Source organism: Pangasianodon hypophthalmus, chromosome 9 (assembly GCF_027358585.1).
Source record: "Pangasianodon hypophthalmus isolate fPanHyp1 chromosome 9, fPanHyp1.pri, whole genome shotgun sequence".
Taxonomy (NCBI): Eukaryota; Metazoa; Chordata; class Actinopteri; order Siluriformes; family Pangasiidae; genus Pangasianodon; species Pangasianodon hypophthalmus.
This window is the reverse complement of record NC_069718.1, coordinates 20,392,750-20,411,208: the sequence shown is the minus strand read 5'-3', so window position 1 is coordinate 20,411,208 and position 18,459 is coordinate 20,392,750. Positions and strand designations below refer to the sequence as shown.

Here is an 18,459-nt window from a genome sequence, read left to right as displayed (position 1 = left end):
TGTCTGTCTCTGCAGCACTCACATGGTTACAGAGTACATGGGCATAAGGAATGAGAGTTTTATGAAAATGGCTGCCGTTGGTACGTGGATGGGAGACTTTGTGACTGCGTGGATGGTAAGCTGCCCTTCAACTATACCTCTGTTTTTTTCACTTTTACCTCTTCTTCAGTAGCCAACATAAACATAATATTAAATGCCAAATCAATTTTTTTTTTTTTGGCAATTTTTTTCATTGCAGTTGCTTTGAGAACTGACCTTACAAACTTTCCAGTGTTGTTCTAGTGGAATAACTGGGTATTTGTTGCTAATGAGATTTTTGTTTAAAAAATAATAAGTTTCATAATTTAATTGAAAATTTAATCTGGCATTCTGAGTCTAATGGAAATAAATAACTTGAAATAAATAATTACTGAAATTCGTAAGTAAGTGGACAAAAATATTCATATACAATTTCATGGCATTAAATTTTATTGTTTATTTTTTCACATTACGCAAATTATTTTTATAGCGTACTCATCATTTTATTTATTTAGCTCTATTTAATCAAATGCTCTGTAGTACACAAAGAAATTGTGTAGGCCTATAGAGTAAATACTAAGTAATATAGCTTTAAAGAAATATTAAACTGTACCTTTCTTTGTCACTGGAGTGGTGCCATCAAGGGTCAATTTCTGTAGCTTTAGTGTATATCTATTACATTTAAAACAATTTATGGACCACTCTTGTACCTTTACTCAGCTTTTAGAGTACATTAAAGGTGCATTACACCTTTAAAGGCACACACACACACACACATACACACACACACACACACATACATATACATATACACACATGCATACACACACATACATACATATATGCATATTTACATACAGTATACATATGAAGGTACAGAAGATATTCCCTTGATGGTACCACCACAAGGAAAGGTTTACTACAGTTATAACCATTTTCCCTATTACTATTTCTAGGAATAGGAATTTGTATGTTCAACAAGCACAAATGGGTGTGATGGTCAGGTGTCCGCATACTTTTGGCCAAATAGTGTGGTTCAGATTGAATTGAGATGAATTGAGTATGATACCTTTGGCTGCACTTGAACCAACACATGGTGTACAGTTAACCTAGAATATATAAATTTATACCATGCATTTACACCGATCACCCATAACATTAAAACCACCTGCCTAATATTGTGTAGGTACCCCTTGTGCTGCCAAAACAGCTCTGACCTGTTGCCTGTTGAGGCATGGACTCCACAAGACCTCTGAAGGTGTCCTGTGGTATCTGGCACCAAGACGTTAGCAGCAGATCCTTTGAGTTCTGTAAGTTGTGAGGTGGGACCTCCATGGATTGGACTTGTTTGTCCAGCGCACGATTGGATTGAGTTCTGGGGAATTTGGAGGCCAAGTCAACACCTTGAACTCTTTGTCATGTTCCTCAAACTATTTCTGAACTATTTTTGTAGTGTGGCAGGGTGCATTATCCTGTTGAAAGAGGCCACTGCCAGTAGGGAATACAGTTGCCATTAAGGGGTGTACTTGGTGTGCATCAATGTTTAGGTAGGTCGTATGTGTTAAAGTAACATCCACGACATGTCAGGACACAAGGTTTCCCAGAAGAACATTGCCTAGAGCATCACACTGCCTCCACCAGCTTGTCTTCTTCCCATAGTGCATTCTGGTGCCAGCCCTTCCCCAGGTATGCGACGCAGACGCACCTGGCCATCCACATGACGTCAAAGAAAACATGATTCCTTAGACCAGGCCACCTTCTTCCATTGCTCCATGATCCAGTTCTGATGCTCACGTGCCCATTGTAGGCACTTTTGGTGGTGAACAGGGGTCAGCATGGGCACTCTGACAGGTCTACGGCTACCCAGGCCCATACGCAGCAAGCTGCGAAACACTGTGTGTTCTGTCACCTTTCTATCATAGCCAGCTTTAACTTTTTCAGCAATTTGTTCTACAGTAGCTCTTCTGTGGGATTGGACCAGACAGGCTAGCCTTCGCTCCCCAGTGCATCAGTGAGCCTTGGGCGCCCATGACCCTGTCACCGGTTCACCGGTTGTCCTTCCTTGGTCCACTATTGGTATGCACTAACCACTGCATACTGGGAACACCCCACAAGACCTGCTGTTTTGGAGATGCTCTGACTCAGTTGTCTAGCCATCACAATTTGGCCCTTGTCAAAGTCACTCAGATCTTTACGCTTGCTCATTTTTCCTGCAACCAACACATCAAATTTGAGAACTGACTGTTCACTTTCTTCCTAATATATCCCACCCCTTGACAGGTGCCATTGTAACGAGATAATCAATGTTATTCATGTCACCTGTCAGTGGTTTTAATGTTATGGCTGATTGGTGTGTAACCTATTGGCATTTATGCAGAACCATCAGATTGTGTGTCAGAATAATTTCTATATTTATGCACTTCTATTTTTTATTTCTTGTTTAATAGAAAAGAGGTTTAAAAACGTACATTCACTTATGTATTTCAATGAAGACAGTAGCAGCTCCTTCTTATACCATGAAATCAGAAGAACTCAGGATAAAGCATGTTAATGAGATTTATACTTGATCACAAGCAAGGGTCATTCTGAGTCACGCACAAGCATGCCGTGCCTATGTCTCCTGTCTCATCTTGGCTGGGTTAGCTATCCTGGGGGACAGAACTGTCTGTAGAGGATGAGTAGCCCCGTCAGTTTGGACTGTTTATGTGTGTGTCCATGTGACAGAGTGTGTTTGTGTATGCATAAATGTGTATGTGTGTGGGTGTGGATGGGGCTCAGCTTTGACAACCCAATGCTGCCTACATTACATTAGTATGCCTGACAGGGAAGGAGAGAAAAGAGTTAGAGAAAGAGAGAGAGATACAGTGAGAGAGAGAGAGACAGAGCAAGAGAGAGAAAGAGCAAACAGCCTCTGAAAGTGCTGAATCGAGACGTTACAAGGCTCTTTTCATTCCATTAATTCAACACAGCTCTCTATCAACGACCTCCCTTTCTCCTCTATGGGGCTTTGCCTTTTTTATGGGGGGGTGTGTGTCATGGTCCAAGGAGGGGACACATACACACTCTCTCTTTCTCTCTCTCTCTCTCTCTCTCTCTCTCTCTCTCTCTCTCTCTCTCTCTCTCTCTCACACACACACACACACACACACACACACACACACACACACACACACACACACACACACACACAGGCAGTTTCATACTGCTGGCCATAGCACAGAGATTTGATGCCAGTCTCTCCTCAGTGAGGAGACATGCTGTGTTCTTGCCTCAGGGCACACTAATCTATCGACACGCTAACCTTGGACAAAATGTGTCATCCTGAAAAGGCCAGATTTGCATAGAAAAAGAGAGAAGCAGAGGGAGACAGGACCAGAGAGGCATAGAGAGGCGGCTGAGTTTAATTACTTTTACTGATTCCTCACGGGTGATATTTTTTCCCAAACAGCAGTAAACTTTGACAGCAAAAGCGTGCTCTGACTACGAAATCCGTCTACAGGGAACTCGATTGTCTGTGTGTCAGACTTGTAGAAAAAGCAAGAGGGAAAACATTGAATTAAAAAGTACTGAATGTTGTATGTTATGTCTCTGTTTACTAACATTCCAATGGTGGATGCGCCAATATAATATTTTCTGTCCTGATTTCTTTCATATATCTATCTGCTGATTCCAGTATATAAGAATAAAAATGCAATGACCCACATTTGAAATAAAACATGGTTCAGCAGCTTTCATATGGCAATATTTGAAGCAGCGTGCAGTATATTTAAAGCAGTTTCCTGGCATTAACAGCACAGGAAGGATAATGATGTGTATCCATAATGTCAGTGTAAGGTAAGAGCACTGTGTGTGCCCATTTTTGAGTAGGAATAAAATTTAAAATAAAAAACAAAATAATAATAAAATAATATTTTAAATACTTTTGAAATAAGCAACATTTCAAACATGTCAAAAGAATAAGAAGAAATTCATACTTGTTAATAGGTAAAATGTCTAGAAATAGACTTAATAATCTTATATTTGTTTTAGAATGATGAGAAGCATTAGATAAACATCATATATATTCAATATGTTTATAGCTGCTAAGACATATTTTTGTGGTGAACTGTTATGGCCTGTATTAAGCATAGTTTCATCACATTTGCACAGAATTACCAACACTGATCCATCTCTCTCTCTCTTTCTCTCTCTCTGTCAGGTGACAGACATGATGCTGCAGGACTCACTGTACCCGGACTGGGGACGAGCAGCTCGACACTTCTGGAAACAGGGCAACAACAGAATCGTGCTCTTCTGGTGAGCTACAGGATGATTCTCTCCCTCAGGTGATGGATTTCTGGGGAAAACATGACAGGCATGTCAAATCAACAGGCAGCAGCGTGTGAGATACTATTATTTCTGTAAGCCAGTTGGAGGATGTTTACTGAAAAAGAGCCATAGTAGCCTGTAATAAATGTTTTGTGCATTTGTGTGGGTTTATGCAGGTATCTGTGAAGAACTATAATGACAGTAAAGCAGCTTACAGCTTACCGCATTCAACAGCACAGACGTTTACTCAGAAGAGTAATGTGTTGCTTTAAAGCAATAGTTCAAGGAAAAAATGACTTCTTACACAAGTTTTACACTGACCTCAAATCAAATAAGATATGATATGATGGTAAATTATTTTTTCTTTAGTTCTAACCAATGTTAACAAGACACATGGAAGTTATGACCAGTAATTATCTTAATTTATAAAAGGGATAGTTTTGGTCCTGACATCTGATTGGCTGAGCCACATTTGTAAAGTCCCTGATAAACGCACGCCAATGACCGCATCACAATAACTGAATTCTGTATTAAAGCACCAGGTTTTAAACCAATAAAACCTTTACACTTAAGCCATTGTTCTGTCAGTGAATTGCTTTAATCTATGTCTGTTATTTTGCTCAACAACCAATGCTTACAGTTAACACGCATTGTATGTTTACTGTGAATATTATTAATGATAATTTAAAGTATTTATTGAACACTGGATATTATCATATCGTTTTATAAAAGAGTATAACCCATGATAAACTCGTTGTATTGCAATTGCTGAAACATCACGTTTACCTTAAATGGCATGACATTTAAGATTTCTCCTGCCATCTGGTGCAGCGTTTCACAGTTCCAGTTGTGAGGATTTCTCTGTCTCAGCTCCTGATCATCAATTGATTGGTGTTACAGCAGGGAAGTGCAGTGCAGTGTAGGAGAAGGAAATTGGTCAAGTATAACGTGAAATAGGTGAAGCCTTGAGTTTTTGCTCTGAAGTTTATGAAGATTTTTATCTCACTTTGGAGTCACAGCCAGGTCTGAAGGTAACAGTTCACCTGACTGAAATGTCTAAAAAAAAAAAAGCCGTTTGGTTGTTCAGCATCGTAGAATATCTCAGCATACCTGGTGAAGGAAGAAGACCTAATAACAAATGACTAATATTTTACTTTCATTATTTTCTTTGCATCATTAATTTGTTTAACAGGACTTCCTGCATATCCTCTTTGTAAAATGCAACTCCACATGCACTTTGTCATGAAACTGTTGATATTATATTCTGATGGGGGGTGGGGGAGGGGTTTGATAGTATACTTAATACTTAACTGAAAATTGCAAATTGTTTGCAAGGGTAAGTAGTTGAACGCTTGTGTTTTTGCTAACGAGATTTCATTAGGCTTTAACTGTAAAAGCTTTAACTGTAACTGTTGCATACAAAATTAATTCAGCCTTCTTATTTCTGTTGAACGGCAGGAAGTGTCGTTGTAACTGCATAGTAACAAAGAACTTACATTAAAAATTTCACCACGTCATCAGCAAACCTACACAATTTGCTCTCTCTCTCTCTCTCTCTCCCTCTGTCTCAGGACAGTGTTGATTTCCCTGACCTCTGTGGTGGTATTGGTTATTAGTACAGACTGGATTAGTTGGGATAATCTGAACCGAGGGTTCTTACCTAGCGATGAAGTCTCTCGAGCCTTCCTCGCCTCCTTTATTCTTGTCTTCGACCTCCTCATCGTCATGCAGGTGAAGCACTGCCCTCTCCGATGACTGGTTAACTCTTATGTCCTTCTGCTTTCCTCTCTCTTTGTCTTGGCTTCTCCTTGACTCTCTTTTCCCCCTCCCTTTCTCTCTCTATTCACTTTATGCTCTCTGAAACAATTGTGTTTTTGTGCATTGTGCATGTTTTTTGAGGATCTCAGTTATCATAATCCCGTGCTTGTGTTTCTGGCTTTGTGTTTGAGTTTTTTCAACTGATTCATGTATAAGTGTTGATCTCTAAAGTGTGTACTCTATATAAGTCTCTCTGTGAAATATTGAAATAGCATGAGATTCAATTCATAATGTCACCTTTAACCTGAGAGTATTACCATTTACACTACCATTAAAAAGTTTTAAATCACCACTAAAATTAATATATGCAATAAATCATTGTAAAACGGAGCCAGCACTAAATGAGAAACTCAGAGGTGTGTCCAGAATAATTAACAGCTCTGTAGTTGATTCCAAAATGTTGAAAGATGATTATTTTCCAATAACAGAAGGTCAAGAAGTGTTTTATTCCCCTTATAACACAGGCATTTGCCCACGATTACATTTTTTTATTAATCAAGGAACAACACATCACACTTTTTAACTGTCTATAGTTATGTTTAATGTTGTGGCACATCCGTGAGATAAGTTACATTCCCTCACCAGCCTCTCTCTTTTCTCTCTTTTGAAGTTAATAAGCCAAAATAAGCCAAAATACTTATACTCCTCTGTCCTGTATCTCCTTACGGATAACTTCATATCAATGATTATATGTACTGTATTTATTCTTTCAATAACAGCACTTTTTTTATATGTTTATTATTAAGCTTAGATTATGTGGAGCTTCCGCTAGAAGTCCCTGTGAGTAAGTTGTTACTATAGGAACAATATCATATTAGAACAAGTACATTAATATAATCCTCTGATTTGCCTTGTGATTTACTGTTCTCATCTGATTTACTGTCACAGCTGCTGTTACAGCAAATTAATGAACACCTTTACAACAATCAGATTACAGAATTCTACAGCACTGTGGTATTAAATAAAATTACTCGTAGAGTGCCTTGTATATGCAAAGCACTGATCAAATTTGAAGCCCGAAACTTTGAGAAAAATTATCATACTTTAATAATTGCACTATATTATATATGCACTATATTAATTATTAACATATAGTTTTTCCCAAACTACTTGAAACCATACACAGGTGAACCATACATGACTCAGAACGCTTTATAAAGTGTTCCACTATTTCAGTCGTCCATGATTCAACTAATTAACATCATCTTGAGTAAAAATGCTGTGATTAGTACAAACCATTTCAGTTTCAGCAGACTATCGTTATCTAATGTGGTGATGCTCTGCCAGCTTAGGTCCATTGTGTGGCCGTTATTTTGCAGCCATTGTTTCTTTCTAGTTTGTTTTGGGGCTATTTACTTTCAGTACCTTTGGTGGAACTCATTCTTAGTGAGATTCAGATCAGAAAATTTATTTATTCAGTCATGAACATTCCACTATTTGGAACTGAAAAACTCTGAAAAGTTGCTTTAGTGGTATACACTAAGTTTAAACAGTAGTTTGTGGACACCTGACCATCACATCCATATGTGATTGTTGAGCATCCCATTCCAGATTTAGTCCCCTCTTTGCTGATATAACAACTTCCACTCTTCTGTGAAGGCTTTCCACTAGACTCTTGAGCGTGGCTGTGGGGATTTGTGTTCATTCAGCCACAAGAGCATTAGTGAGGTCAGACGCTGATGTCAGGTAAGTCTGGAGTGCAGTCGCTGTTCCAATTCATCCCAAAGGTGTTCAGTGGGACTGAGGTCAGGACTCTGTGCAGGACACTCGAGTTCTTCCACTCCAACCTTGTCCAAACCATGTCTTCATGGAGCTCATTTTGTGCACTGGAGCATTATCGTGCTGGAACAAGTTTGGGCCTTTTAGTTCCAGTGAAGGGAAATTGTAATGTAATTGTAATTGTACTGGATACAAAGACATTGTAGACAATTGTGTGCTTCCAACTTTGTGGCAACAGTTTGGGATAGAACCACACATGGGTGTGATGGTCAGGTGTCCATAAACTTTTGGCCATATAGTGTATTTCAGGGCCTGCTGCAGGGTAAATTGTAATTCCTTGGAAGCACTTGGTTAGATCTAAGCAGTTTAGATTCTCTTGTACACGTCTGAATTCATTCTGTTATCAAGCTCTAACTGCAACCATGTATTTCTGTTCTGGAGGTTAGTGCTGGGCATTGTGTGGTAAAACTTGTGGTATATTCTTCTTTTTAACACATCTGTTAGTCTTTGATAGTATTCTTTACCAGTTCCTCCTCCTCGGAGTACAAAACACACCACAGTCTCTGATGTGGTCTCATTTTTCAGCCTCGTGATGGTCTGCTTTACTGAACCTGGCACATCTTTGGGCCTTATGTTGAGAGATAACAGCATGCAAATCCACAAAATCGTGACTGGCCAATTACTTAGAGACTGCACTGTACCCATTAGCCTTGAGTTATTGTATCCCTCACAGATCCACCTCACTTTGATTTAGAGTAAAGTACAGTCCGCCCACATAGGACCTTGAATTCTGCTCAATATGCTCTTTCTGAGAGACACGTCCATTTTCCATTTGCGGCCCTGTGTACCCTGCAAACATGTTTATTAGCCTTATTTACGGCTTCAATTAGCCCTTTACATCTGGAATATACATCTCCTTAATCCATTGTTTCCCTCAGAAGCACAGTCAATAAACAGTGAGGTCTCCGATACAGGGATGTGTGGCTTTACCTTTGTCTGTGTTCGCTGTGTGTGACAGTCAATCTCCATGCGCTGTATGACGCCCCTGATATTTTATTCAAAGGCTAATTAACTTTCCCTGTTTGTTGACCCTGATCATACAGAACCTCTTCTGGTTCTTCTGGCCCTGGCTCTTAGCAGATTTACAAGACTTTTTTATTTAATATACTGCTAGTATGTTTATGACAGTATTGATATACTGCTAGTATGCTTAAAACAGGAGCTGAAGCTAGTGGAAAGAAGGAGAAGGAAGGAAGAGACTGTAATTATCATTTTTTTAATGAGAGGAGATTATTTTTGTTTTATACCACAACATTCTTGACTCCTCAAATCTGATTGGTCAGAAGGTCAGAATTTTCTATAACAGCAGCTCTGTAATGGCGACTGCTAAGTGTATATTAACAAGCTCATTCTAATATGTCATCATTTATTACACAGGTGGTTATAGACGCTCAACAAAAACTGATTTGAAAAAAGTATGTGTTGATATGGTGGAGTTTTCTGTGGAGAGACATTTTATTTGAAAGGAGTCACCAGTGTTAGCACATTGTACCAGTCACAGGGAAAGTCTTCAGGACAGAGGGCTTTGCAGTTTGACAAGCTATGTTTTTTTTTTTTTTTTTTATGAGAGAACAAAAAGAGAGGCTGATGAGGGAATGCCTGTTATAGCGGCTATAATGTAAGTGATAAGAGGAATTAACTTGTTTCATGGACACTCCACTAAATTAAACTATAAACGAATAAAATGTATGCTTTGTTGTTCTTTAAAAAATAACCAATAGTTATGGTTTGTTAGGCAGAAGGCAGAAGCACAATAAAACACTTTGGGATGTGCTGCACATGCACCACACCCCGCTGTGTTTTATTCATTACTTAATTAGAGGTATCTCTTGAGGTTTTCAAATTCAAGTTATCTAACACCTCTGTTCTTTTCTTCTGTATTCTATTTCTTTTTCTCTCCAACTCTAAAGACTAGCTTATGTGGTAATACATGTTGATATATGAAAGCTGTGGTCATATGTCATCAGCAGCTATTGAGATCCTACATCAACCACATGCTGTGTGAGGTTTGAATGGGTTTATACTCTCCTATATCAGTGGCACTACAGGCAGATAATAGGCAAATCTGACATCTGCTCATCTGATGTTTAATGTCACTAGTCACTGCAGAGCCCTGCAGAAACCTTCAGCAGACTCGGGGGTTTCTGTCTGATTGTGAATAAATGTCAAAAGAATTCATCAATATCTAAAGTTTTCTGAACTGTAAAAGTCAAAGAAGGACTTTTAAGGAGTGCCTGAAAAATCTTTCCATCTACTAATATTGGTGTCATCTTTTTTCTTTTCAAAGAGTTTATTGTACATGTTTGGAAGTTGGTTTCCAGCTTGTGTGTACTCTAAATTATGAACTTTATCATCCTCTGCTTGTATAACTATGTTTAGATTTTTCTTTCCCCAGGACTGGGAGTTTCCCCATTTCATGGGAGATTTGGATATGAACCTACCTGGCCTGTCTACAACTCAGCTAAAATTTAAACTCCCAGTCTGCAAGCGGATCTTCAAGGAGGAGTATCATATACACATCACAGGTATGCGTATATTCATTATCTGTTTATGTATTCATCCCCAACATCAGGGATCATTAAAATATAATTAAAGCAGTACAGTTATCTGGTCGTTATGTTCTCAGGCATCATTTCAGTTTCTTCCCATAGGACAGACTAAGAATATTTCACTTTGTAATTAGATATTTGACGATGGTGTTTAAAATGTAGGGACGCACCCAGTACTACAGCCCTTCAGCAGTGGTTGCCAAGGTTGTTATTGTCCCTTTGCTGGGCAGATTCTTTTCATGTTCCAGCCATCAGCAACATCAAGTTGCCAACTCACTGAACCAAAAAGCTCACCTAATTTTACAGTGTCTCATAAGTAAATCCCCTGGAGTTTCAGTCTGTGGTTATCAGGGGCTGCCAACGCTTTGTTTGCACTTCTGTGTGCCAGACACTGTTCTTGTCCCAGCTATCAACATGATCAAAGTGTAGCTTGATGGCAGATATATCCAAGTAAAAGTAAAAACACTAAGAAATTTGAACAGAAGGACATAAGCAGTTTACCACAAATCATGGTGGCAAAACAGAAAAACACCCAAAAGACACTTTTCCTAACTTTCCGTCACATATCTGGAAGTAGGAGCTTTCCAGAACACTCACAGCATCCAATGTTGTACACTATGCTATTTGTGTGGTTATTGCATGCACTATGAATGTGTTATCCTTTCTTTTTTATTGATCTATGCAACTAGGCATCTGTGTGACATTTGAGGTGTCATGGTATCCCAGATCATGCTTGGAACTTTCTAGAATGTTCCATGAACATACAACACTGATATACAACAGTTTCTGATACATGACAGCTGGTGAAACTGACGCTCGGCATCACTCAACAGTTAAAAGTATATTTTTTCATTGTCTTAAAGACATTTTGATGGAGGTTTCTAGTTAAAAATAAGTTTCTAAGAATGTAAACAGTGAACTTAATGCCCATGTTTAAAATTACTTCTTAATCAAAATGTATTAATACATAGTTTTTACTTAGTAATAAGTTATTTCCCCAAACACGTAGATTTCATTTGCCCCGGGTAAGCCGGGTATGTCAGATGCTCTGCCTGTTTGAGAATAGTTCTGATTTGTTGAACACTTTTCTTGGTCACTCCATAATTCAAAATGTGTTATTTAACAGTGTTAGAGACGTGAACAAATTTGTTGGTACCCTTCCACGAAAAAAGAAGAACCCACAATTTTCTCTGAAATAACTTGAAACGGACAAAAGTAATTGGCATCCATCATTGTTTATTCCATATTTAATAAAAATGAGACTTTGCTTTTGACTTTTGATTCAACAGAATATTTTAAACGATAAAACAAATGAAAATGGCATGGACAAAAATGATGGGACCCTTAACCTAATATTTTGTTGCACAACCTTTAGAGTATCTGTAGCTCTCAGTGAGACTTCTGCACCTGCCAACAGGTAGTTTGTCCCACTCTTCCTGAGCAAATTGCTCCAGCTGTCTCAGGTTTGAAGTATGCCTTCTCCAGACTGCATGTTTCAGCTCCAGTGATTCCATAGATGTTTGATAGGATTCAGAGCAGGGCTCATAGAAGGCCACTTCAGAATAGTCCGATGTTTTGTTCTTAGCCATTCTTGGATGCTTTTAGCTGTGGGTTTTGGGTCTTTATCCTTTTGGAGGACCCATGACTTGCCACTGAGACAGAGCTTTCTGACACTGGGCAGTATGTTTCACTCCAGAATGCCTTGACAGTCTGGAGATTTCATTGTGCCCTGCACAGATTCAAGGCACCCCGTGCCAGACACAGCAAAGTAGCCCCATAACATAACTGAGCCTCCTCCATGTTTCATAGTAGGTATGGTGTTCTTTTCTTTGAAAGCTTCATTTTTCATCTGTGAACATAGAGCTGATGTAACTTCCCAAAAAGCTCCAGTTTTGTCTCATCTGTCCAAAGGACATTCTCCCAGAAGAATTGTGGCTTGTCAAAATAAAATTCTAGTCTGGCTTTTTTATGTTTTTCTGTCAACAGTAGACTCCTCCTGGGTCTTCTTCTGTTGAGCCCATTGTCGCTCAAAAAGTGACGGATGGTGCAATCAGACACTGATCTACCTTGACCTTGGAGTTTAACTTGTATCTCTTTGGAGGTTTTCCTTGGCTCTTTGTCTACCTTTTGCACTATCCTTCTGTTCAATCTGGGGATGATTTTCCTCTTGCGGCCACGTCCAGGGAGGTTGGCTACAGTCCCATGGACCGTAAACTTCTTAATAATATTTGCAACTGTAGTCACAGGAACATCAAGCTGCTTGAAGATGGTCTTATGGCCTAAGCCTTTAACATGCTTGTCTATAATTTTCTTTCTGATCTCCTCAGACAACAGTCTCCTTTGCTTTCTCTGGTCCATGTTCAATGTGGTACACACGATGATACCAAACAGCAGAGTGACTACTTTTCTCCATTTAAATAGGCTGAATGACTGATTACAAGATTGAAGGCATGTGAGAAAACAGTTAGCTTGAAATATGACTATAATGAATATTTGTATACTGAATATTTATAATCTTTTCTAGGGGTACCAACAAATCTGTCCAGGCCATTTTAGAATATCTTTGTAGAACAAGCAATAATTTATCTCTTTTCACACTTTCTTTGCTTTACTCTATGACATACCAAAGGCGTGCAGGTATACATGAGATAATAGCTTTTAATTTCATCACTTTTCAGGAGGAATGAAGCATTGTTTCAATGCGCTGTAAGGGTACCAACAAATCTGTCCACATCTGTAATGTCTTCATCGTTGTTCTAAAATAATACCAGAATCGTTTTATTGGCCATTTATAAATCGGATAGTTTCAGTTCTAAAATCTGATCGGCAGAGCAGTTTTTGAAGTCGTTGCAAATTCCTTGATATACACACACCTGTGACTGCATGACAGTAATTGAATTCTGTATTAATGCTTCAGGTTTTAAACCAATAAAACCTTTACACTAAAACCTTTACACTTATATTGTGTCCATACATCTGTCCATTTTGAGGGAATCGATTGTTCATAAATCGATTGTATGTGGAAAGAAGCGTTTCCAGTGTGTGGTGTTTTTGATAGACATTTATCTGAAGCACCTGCTGGAGGGAAGGAGTTCAAATATGTGGAGGTCTGGCAGCAGGGAGTCAATAATGATTTTTTTTCTGCTCGCTTCCTGGCTCTGGAGAAGAACAGGTCCTTGTGGGAGGGCAGGTTGCTTCCTATGAGCTTTTCAGCTGACCTGAAAATACACTGCAGTCTCTTCAGCTCATTACTGGTTGCAGAGCTGAACCAGACTGTTATTGAGGTGGTGAACACACTCTCAATAGTGGCTGCGTAGAACTGGGTCAGCGGCTCCTGTAGTAGGTTGCTTGCTCAACTGTCACATGAAATACATCCTCTACTAAACCTTTTTGGCAATGCAGTCAATGTTGGCTTCCCAAGTAGATAGTGGTCCTCAGGAACTTGAATGTCTCCTCAGCCGTCACAGTCTTGTCCCGTATGATAATGAGAGATATTGATGGGTGCACCACCTGAAATCCAGCTCCACCATTTTGAGCATGTTCAGCTCTATGCTTTTGTGACTGCAGCAAAAAAACAATAGATGGTTAGATAAACAATTGATGGTTAGAGTTTGGGATGCGAGGGTCCCGCTGCTTCCTACCAGCCAGAAAGCTTGTGATCCAGTTACAGGTGGAGGCAGATATGCTGAGAATAATAGCTTGGAGTGGATCAGATCCAGAATGATTGTATTAAAAATGAAGAAAAAATTTCCTATTTCTGGAAGCATAAATCTAAGCTGCTCACACTTGTCTCTGAGGTGTACATGGAATTTCCACCCATAGTACGCAAGCTGGACTTCCAATGACTGACTTCAGAGTTTTCAACAGTAACTACGTCTAATATTTATTTCAGTATGCCTTTCCTGTGACAAGACGAGGGCAAACGAGAAACTAACATTCAGGACAATCTCCTCTGGAATCTGTGCCCACACATAAGTCATAAGACTTCCTCTGAGATCTAAGGACAAGCAACTCAGCAGACGCCTCAGCTAGACTTCTCGCTCACCAACCGAGGTCACACTATCTGAACTTAACTATAAAGCTTCTCTACTGACCTTCCCCAGTGTTGGCATAGTAGTGTAGCTATAATTACCTCATTTATCTTCAGTGTCCATATTACCACTGCTCACTGTACTCCATCATATAATATGAATACAGAGAGAGAATACACTTTCTCAATATACAGTGTATTTGCTATGCTTCCTCCTTTTCCTGCTGCTGTCCTATTTTCCATTCTACCATTTGCATTCACAGATTTTGTAAATAAAATATTTTATTTGTCTGTGTATTTCTCTTTTATAAATAAAGTTTTAGCAAACCACAAATATTATTAGGGTGAATTATGACTTATCATCAGGTTTATTTCATTTGAAGTACCTTGGACTAATGACACTCTTATTGGAATTGTTAAAGCTGTTAATGATTCTGAATATCTAACTGAATAGTAGTAATGAATCAACCTCTCCTACATTTCGTGCGTCACATAAATTTGTTTCGGTGAAACCTAACAGAGTGCTTGTATAAAAGTTTATTACCCAAGTGTTAGCAAGCCTCTCCTAAGAAACTGCCCTTTTAAATCTACTTCACCTTCTTTGGCTTCCTCTGTTTACTTTGATGGCTTTTTGTGGGAATGGTCTTTAGTTCCCTCATGCATTGCTTAATGAACTGCATATTCAACAATTAGCAGTTCAACGTTAACCTTAAACCTTAGTGTGTTGCACTGCAATTCTCTTTCATCAGAATAATTTTGCATAACTAAATTTAAAACATGCAAACATTAATAAGACTTCCGAAGTGTTAATTTCAGATCTTTCCTGAAGTACATGGCTATTTGTTTCTTAATCTACATGTACAGGCTGATTTCAGGCTTGTGTGTCAGTTCGCCACTGTCCTCTATGATGAAAGCATGTATGTGTAATTACTAATTTCTCTTCTCAAGGAAGATAACTGCTCTTTTAAGAGTTTATAGCAGTACATGCACTTTATTAGGAAAACCTGCACACTCATTCACGTAATTATCCAATCAGCCAGTCAAATAGGAGCAGTGCAACAGCAGTCTTTTCCAGTCTTCAACTATCCAAGTTCAAGTGAGCCTGTGTTCAATGTATCCTCAGATTCCTGTTCTTGGCTGACAGGAGTGGAACCTGATGTGCTCTTTAACTCTTGTAGCCCATCTGCCTCAAGGTTCAACCTGTTGTGGTTTCTGAGATGCTTTTCTGTACACCACAGTTGTAAAAAGTGGTTATTTAAGTTTTAGTCACTTTCCTGTCAGCTTGAAGCAGACCAGCCATTCTCCTCTGACCTCTCTCATCAACAGTGCATTTCCACCTGCAGAACGGCCTCTCACTGGATGTTTTTTTGTTTGTTTGTTTTTCCATATAATTCCATGAAATATTCAACCCAGCCTGTCTGGCATCAACAACCTTTTGCCATTCTGAAGTTTGATGAGAACATGAACTGAAGCTCTTGACCTCCGTCTGCATGATTTTATGCATTGCACTGCTGCCACATGATTGGCTGATTGAATGAATGTGCATGTATACAGGTATTTTCATAATAAAGCTGTGAGTGAGTCTTTAAGATAACTCCTTAATTTTCTTTATTGCAGGTAAATGGTTTAACTATGGCATCATCTTCTTGGTCCTCATTCTTGACTTAAACATGTGGAAGAACCAGATCTTCTATAAGCCCTATGAGTATGGCCAGTACGTTGGGCCAGGAGAGAAGATCTACACAGTAGAGGAGCCAGACACTCTTAGCCACTTCAACCGCAGCACGCTAACGTGGGAATGGCGATCGACTAACGTAGACCCCCGCACCAACCTCACATACATCCACAGAGACATGTTTCTCCACAGCCGCTACATTGGTGCCAGCCTGGATGTCAAGTGCTTGGCATTCATTCCAAGCTTAGCTGCCTTTATCCTCTTTGGTTTCTTCATCTGGCTTTTCGGACGTTTCCAGGACAGTGACACGTTCGTGGAGAGCCAGGACAAGACTTACGAGCGCATCAAACGTAAGTCGCCCTCAGATTTGGGCGTCACACCTGAGGAGGTTCATGTATCAATGAGTGAGACCCTGAAAAGGAGTGGCACTCCAGTGTTGCTGCTAGTGGATACTCACCATTTCGGGTCCTCAACTAACTCCATATCCCCCTGTTCTAATGAGACCCAGGAGACACAACCTAGCAGTTCTGTAGATAAAGCAGCATGTGCCGAAGCTGCAGATGTTAACAAACTGACTCCATAACCTTAAGCAAAGCTAATATAAACTCTGGAGAGTTGAGTTATGTTTCTGCCGAGCTCCTCCAACTCCATCCTTGCCTTGATGGGATCATTAATGATGACCAAGCCAATAACTGAACACATGCCTCTAACACAGGGCCTGCAAAGGGACATTGTAAGCTGGCAGTTAAATTCTTCAGAGACCTGCTTTCAAACTTGTAATAGAGGAGCTCACATAAAATTGAACAGTGTGTTTTCTACATTTTAATAAGCTTTTCAAGAGACTACTAGTGGCACTGAAATTTTGGTACTTCTAATAGTTCAACTTTCTTTTCATTAGAGTATTGTATATGGTCCAACGGTGCTTAACATTTTATTTTTTTTACATATTTTTATTGAGCTCCTTTGGTGCCTACATGGAAAATCTGTTTATATACCAAATGCATGGCAAAGTAGTCATGAGAATTAATCGGCAGAAAAATCTGTGCCTTCAGTAGTTGTGTCCATTATTGGACAATAGAGGTGAAAGGTCTTTTGAGACATCATTACATTATATTAATCTGTTATGCAATACAATGTGTTCAGAGTGTGTCTGGTATTAGCATTTTATCATTATATTTACAATGAATTAAAACATTTTCTTTTAAAAAATCACACCAAAACCAATTATACCAAATAGAAAGCTGAAAAAAATAGTAATCATCATATGGTCATTCAATAAATTGTTGAATTTTCACACAGAACTTGACTGTTTGTCATTTAAGTAACAGCCAATCCATCAAGATATTATGGGTATATATATTATAATATATTATATTTTGCATATATTTTGCTGGGACTGATTACTTCTTGTTCCTATTAAGATTTTATGTCATTAGTCTCATGTTTCTTTGATGAATTTCCAAGACTGTCATTTCGTCTTTACATCTAGTGGCACAACAAATAAAAACTGAGATCTGTCTATTATATATGATCTCTGTCATTCATTTGTTGAAGAGGTTTGACATGACCAAAGTTTTTGTCTGTATATTTGCTTCTGTTTTTGTTCATTTCACATTATGCTGTTAAATTGTTTTTCTTTTCAAAGAAAATATGAACATGTTTATTGATTTGCATGTCTCAAGTATTGTTATAGATAAATGACATTCAGCATCTGATCAGTGATGCTTTCTTGATGAAGTCTGGGTTGTTGTTTTGTGTACTGGTGAAAATGATGCTGCTGGTCTTGAAACGCTTCCAGAAGACCAACTGTTTCCATTTCAAATAGGCTCGGTCCACAGTGACCCTGTTGCCAAGCAACTCTTCAGGGCTGACCTCTTCCAGCTGCTGCCCCAATTAGTTCATTAGGGAGGGAAAATAACTTTGTGCAGCCAAGGCAAACCAAGTCGTTTAGAGGAAAATTTGGTAAATGACCATCAGCTCCAATTAAGGCCAGCATGTAAAGGATGCATTATTAGACCTTACCGTAAGACTTTCAAATACATGACTCATTCATTAGTGACCAGAAATGTTGATTGTTTTGTTATCAACACAATTTGTTATGTGTTTGTTATCAATATACAGTTAATGAAGGATAGTTAAAGCAACAGTTTGTATGAGTACATGTTTGAGGCAGAGGAACAAAAACAAAATTTCATTTTTGCCAATATAAGATCCCATGTATGAACCAGATAAATACAGGGGATTATGAGGAGACAGATGGAGTAAATGAACAGGATTGTACG

At 38.9% G+C, this 18,459-nt stretch overlaps 1 protein-coding gene across 4 annotated transcripts in view; it reads left to right on the top strand.

The window, feature by feature from the left end:
- Positions 1–18,152, top strand: part of tmem117 (transmembrane protein 117) — a 54,113-nt gene extending 35,961 nt beyond the window's left edge. The window contains exons 4-8 of one of the 4 annotated variants that reach the window (XM_034307074.2): positions 16–115; positions 4,217–4,314; positions 5,898–6,057; positions 10,319–10,448; positions 16,120–18,152. In XM_034307074.2, coding sequence (XP_034162965.1) covers positions 16–115; positions 4,217–4,314; positions 5,898–6,057; positions 10,319–10,448; positions 16,120–16,760 — 1,129 coding nt within the window. In that variant the 3' untranslated portion in view covers positions 16,761–18,152. The other 3 variants (XM_034307075.2, XM_034307076.2, XM_053236789.1) reach the window with 3 other exon arrangements.
- Positions 18,153–18,459: the final 307 nt, after the last annotated feature.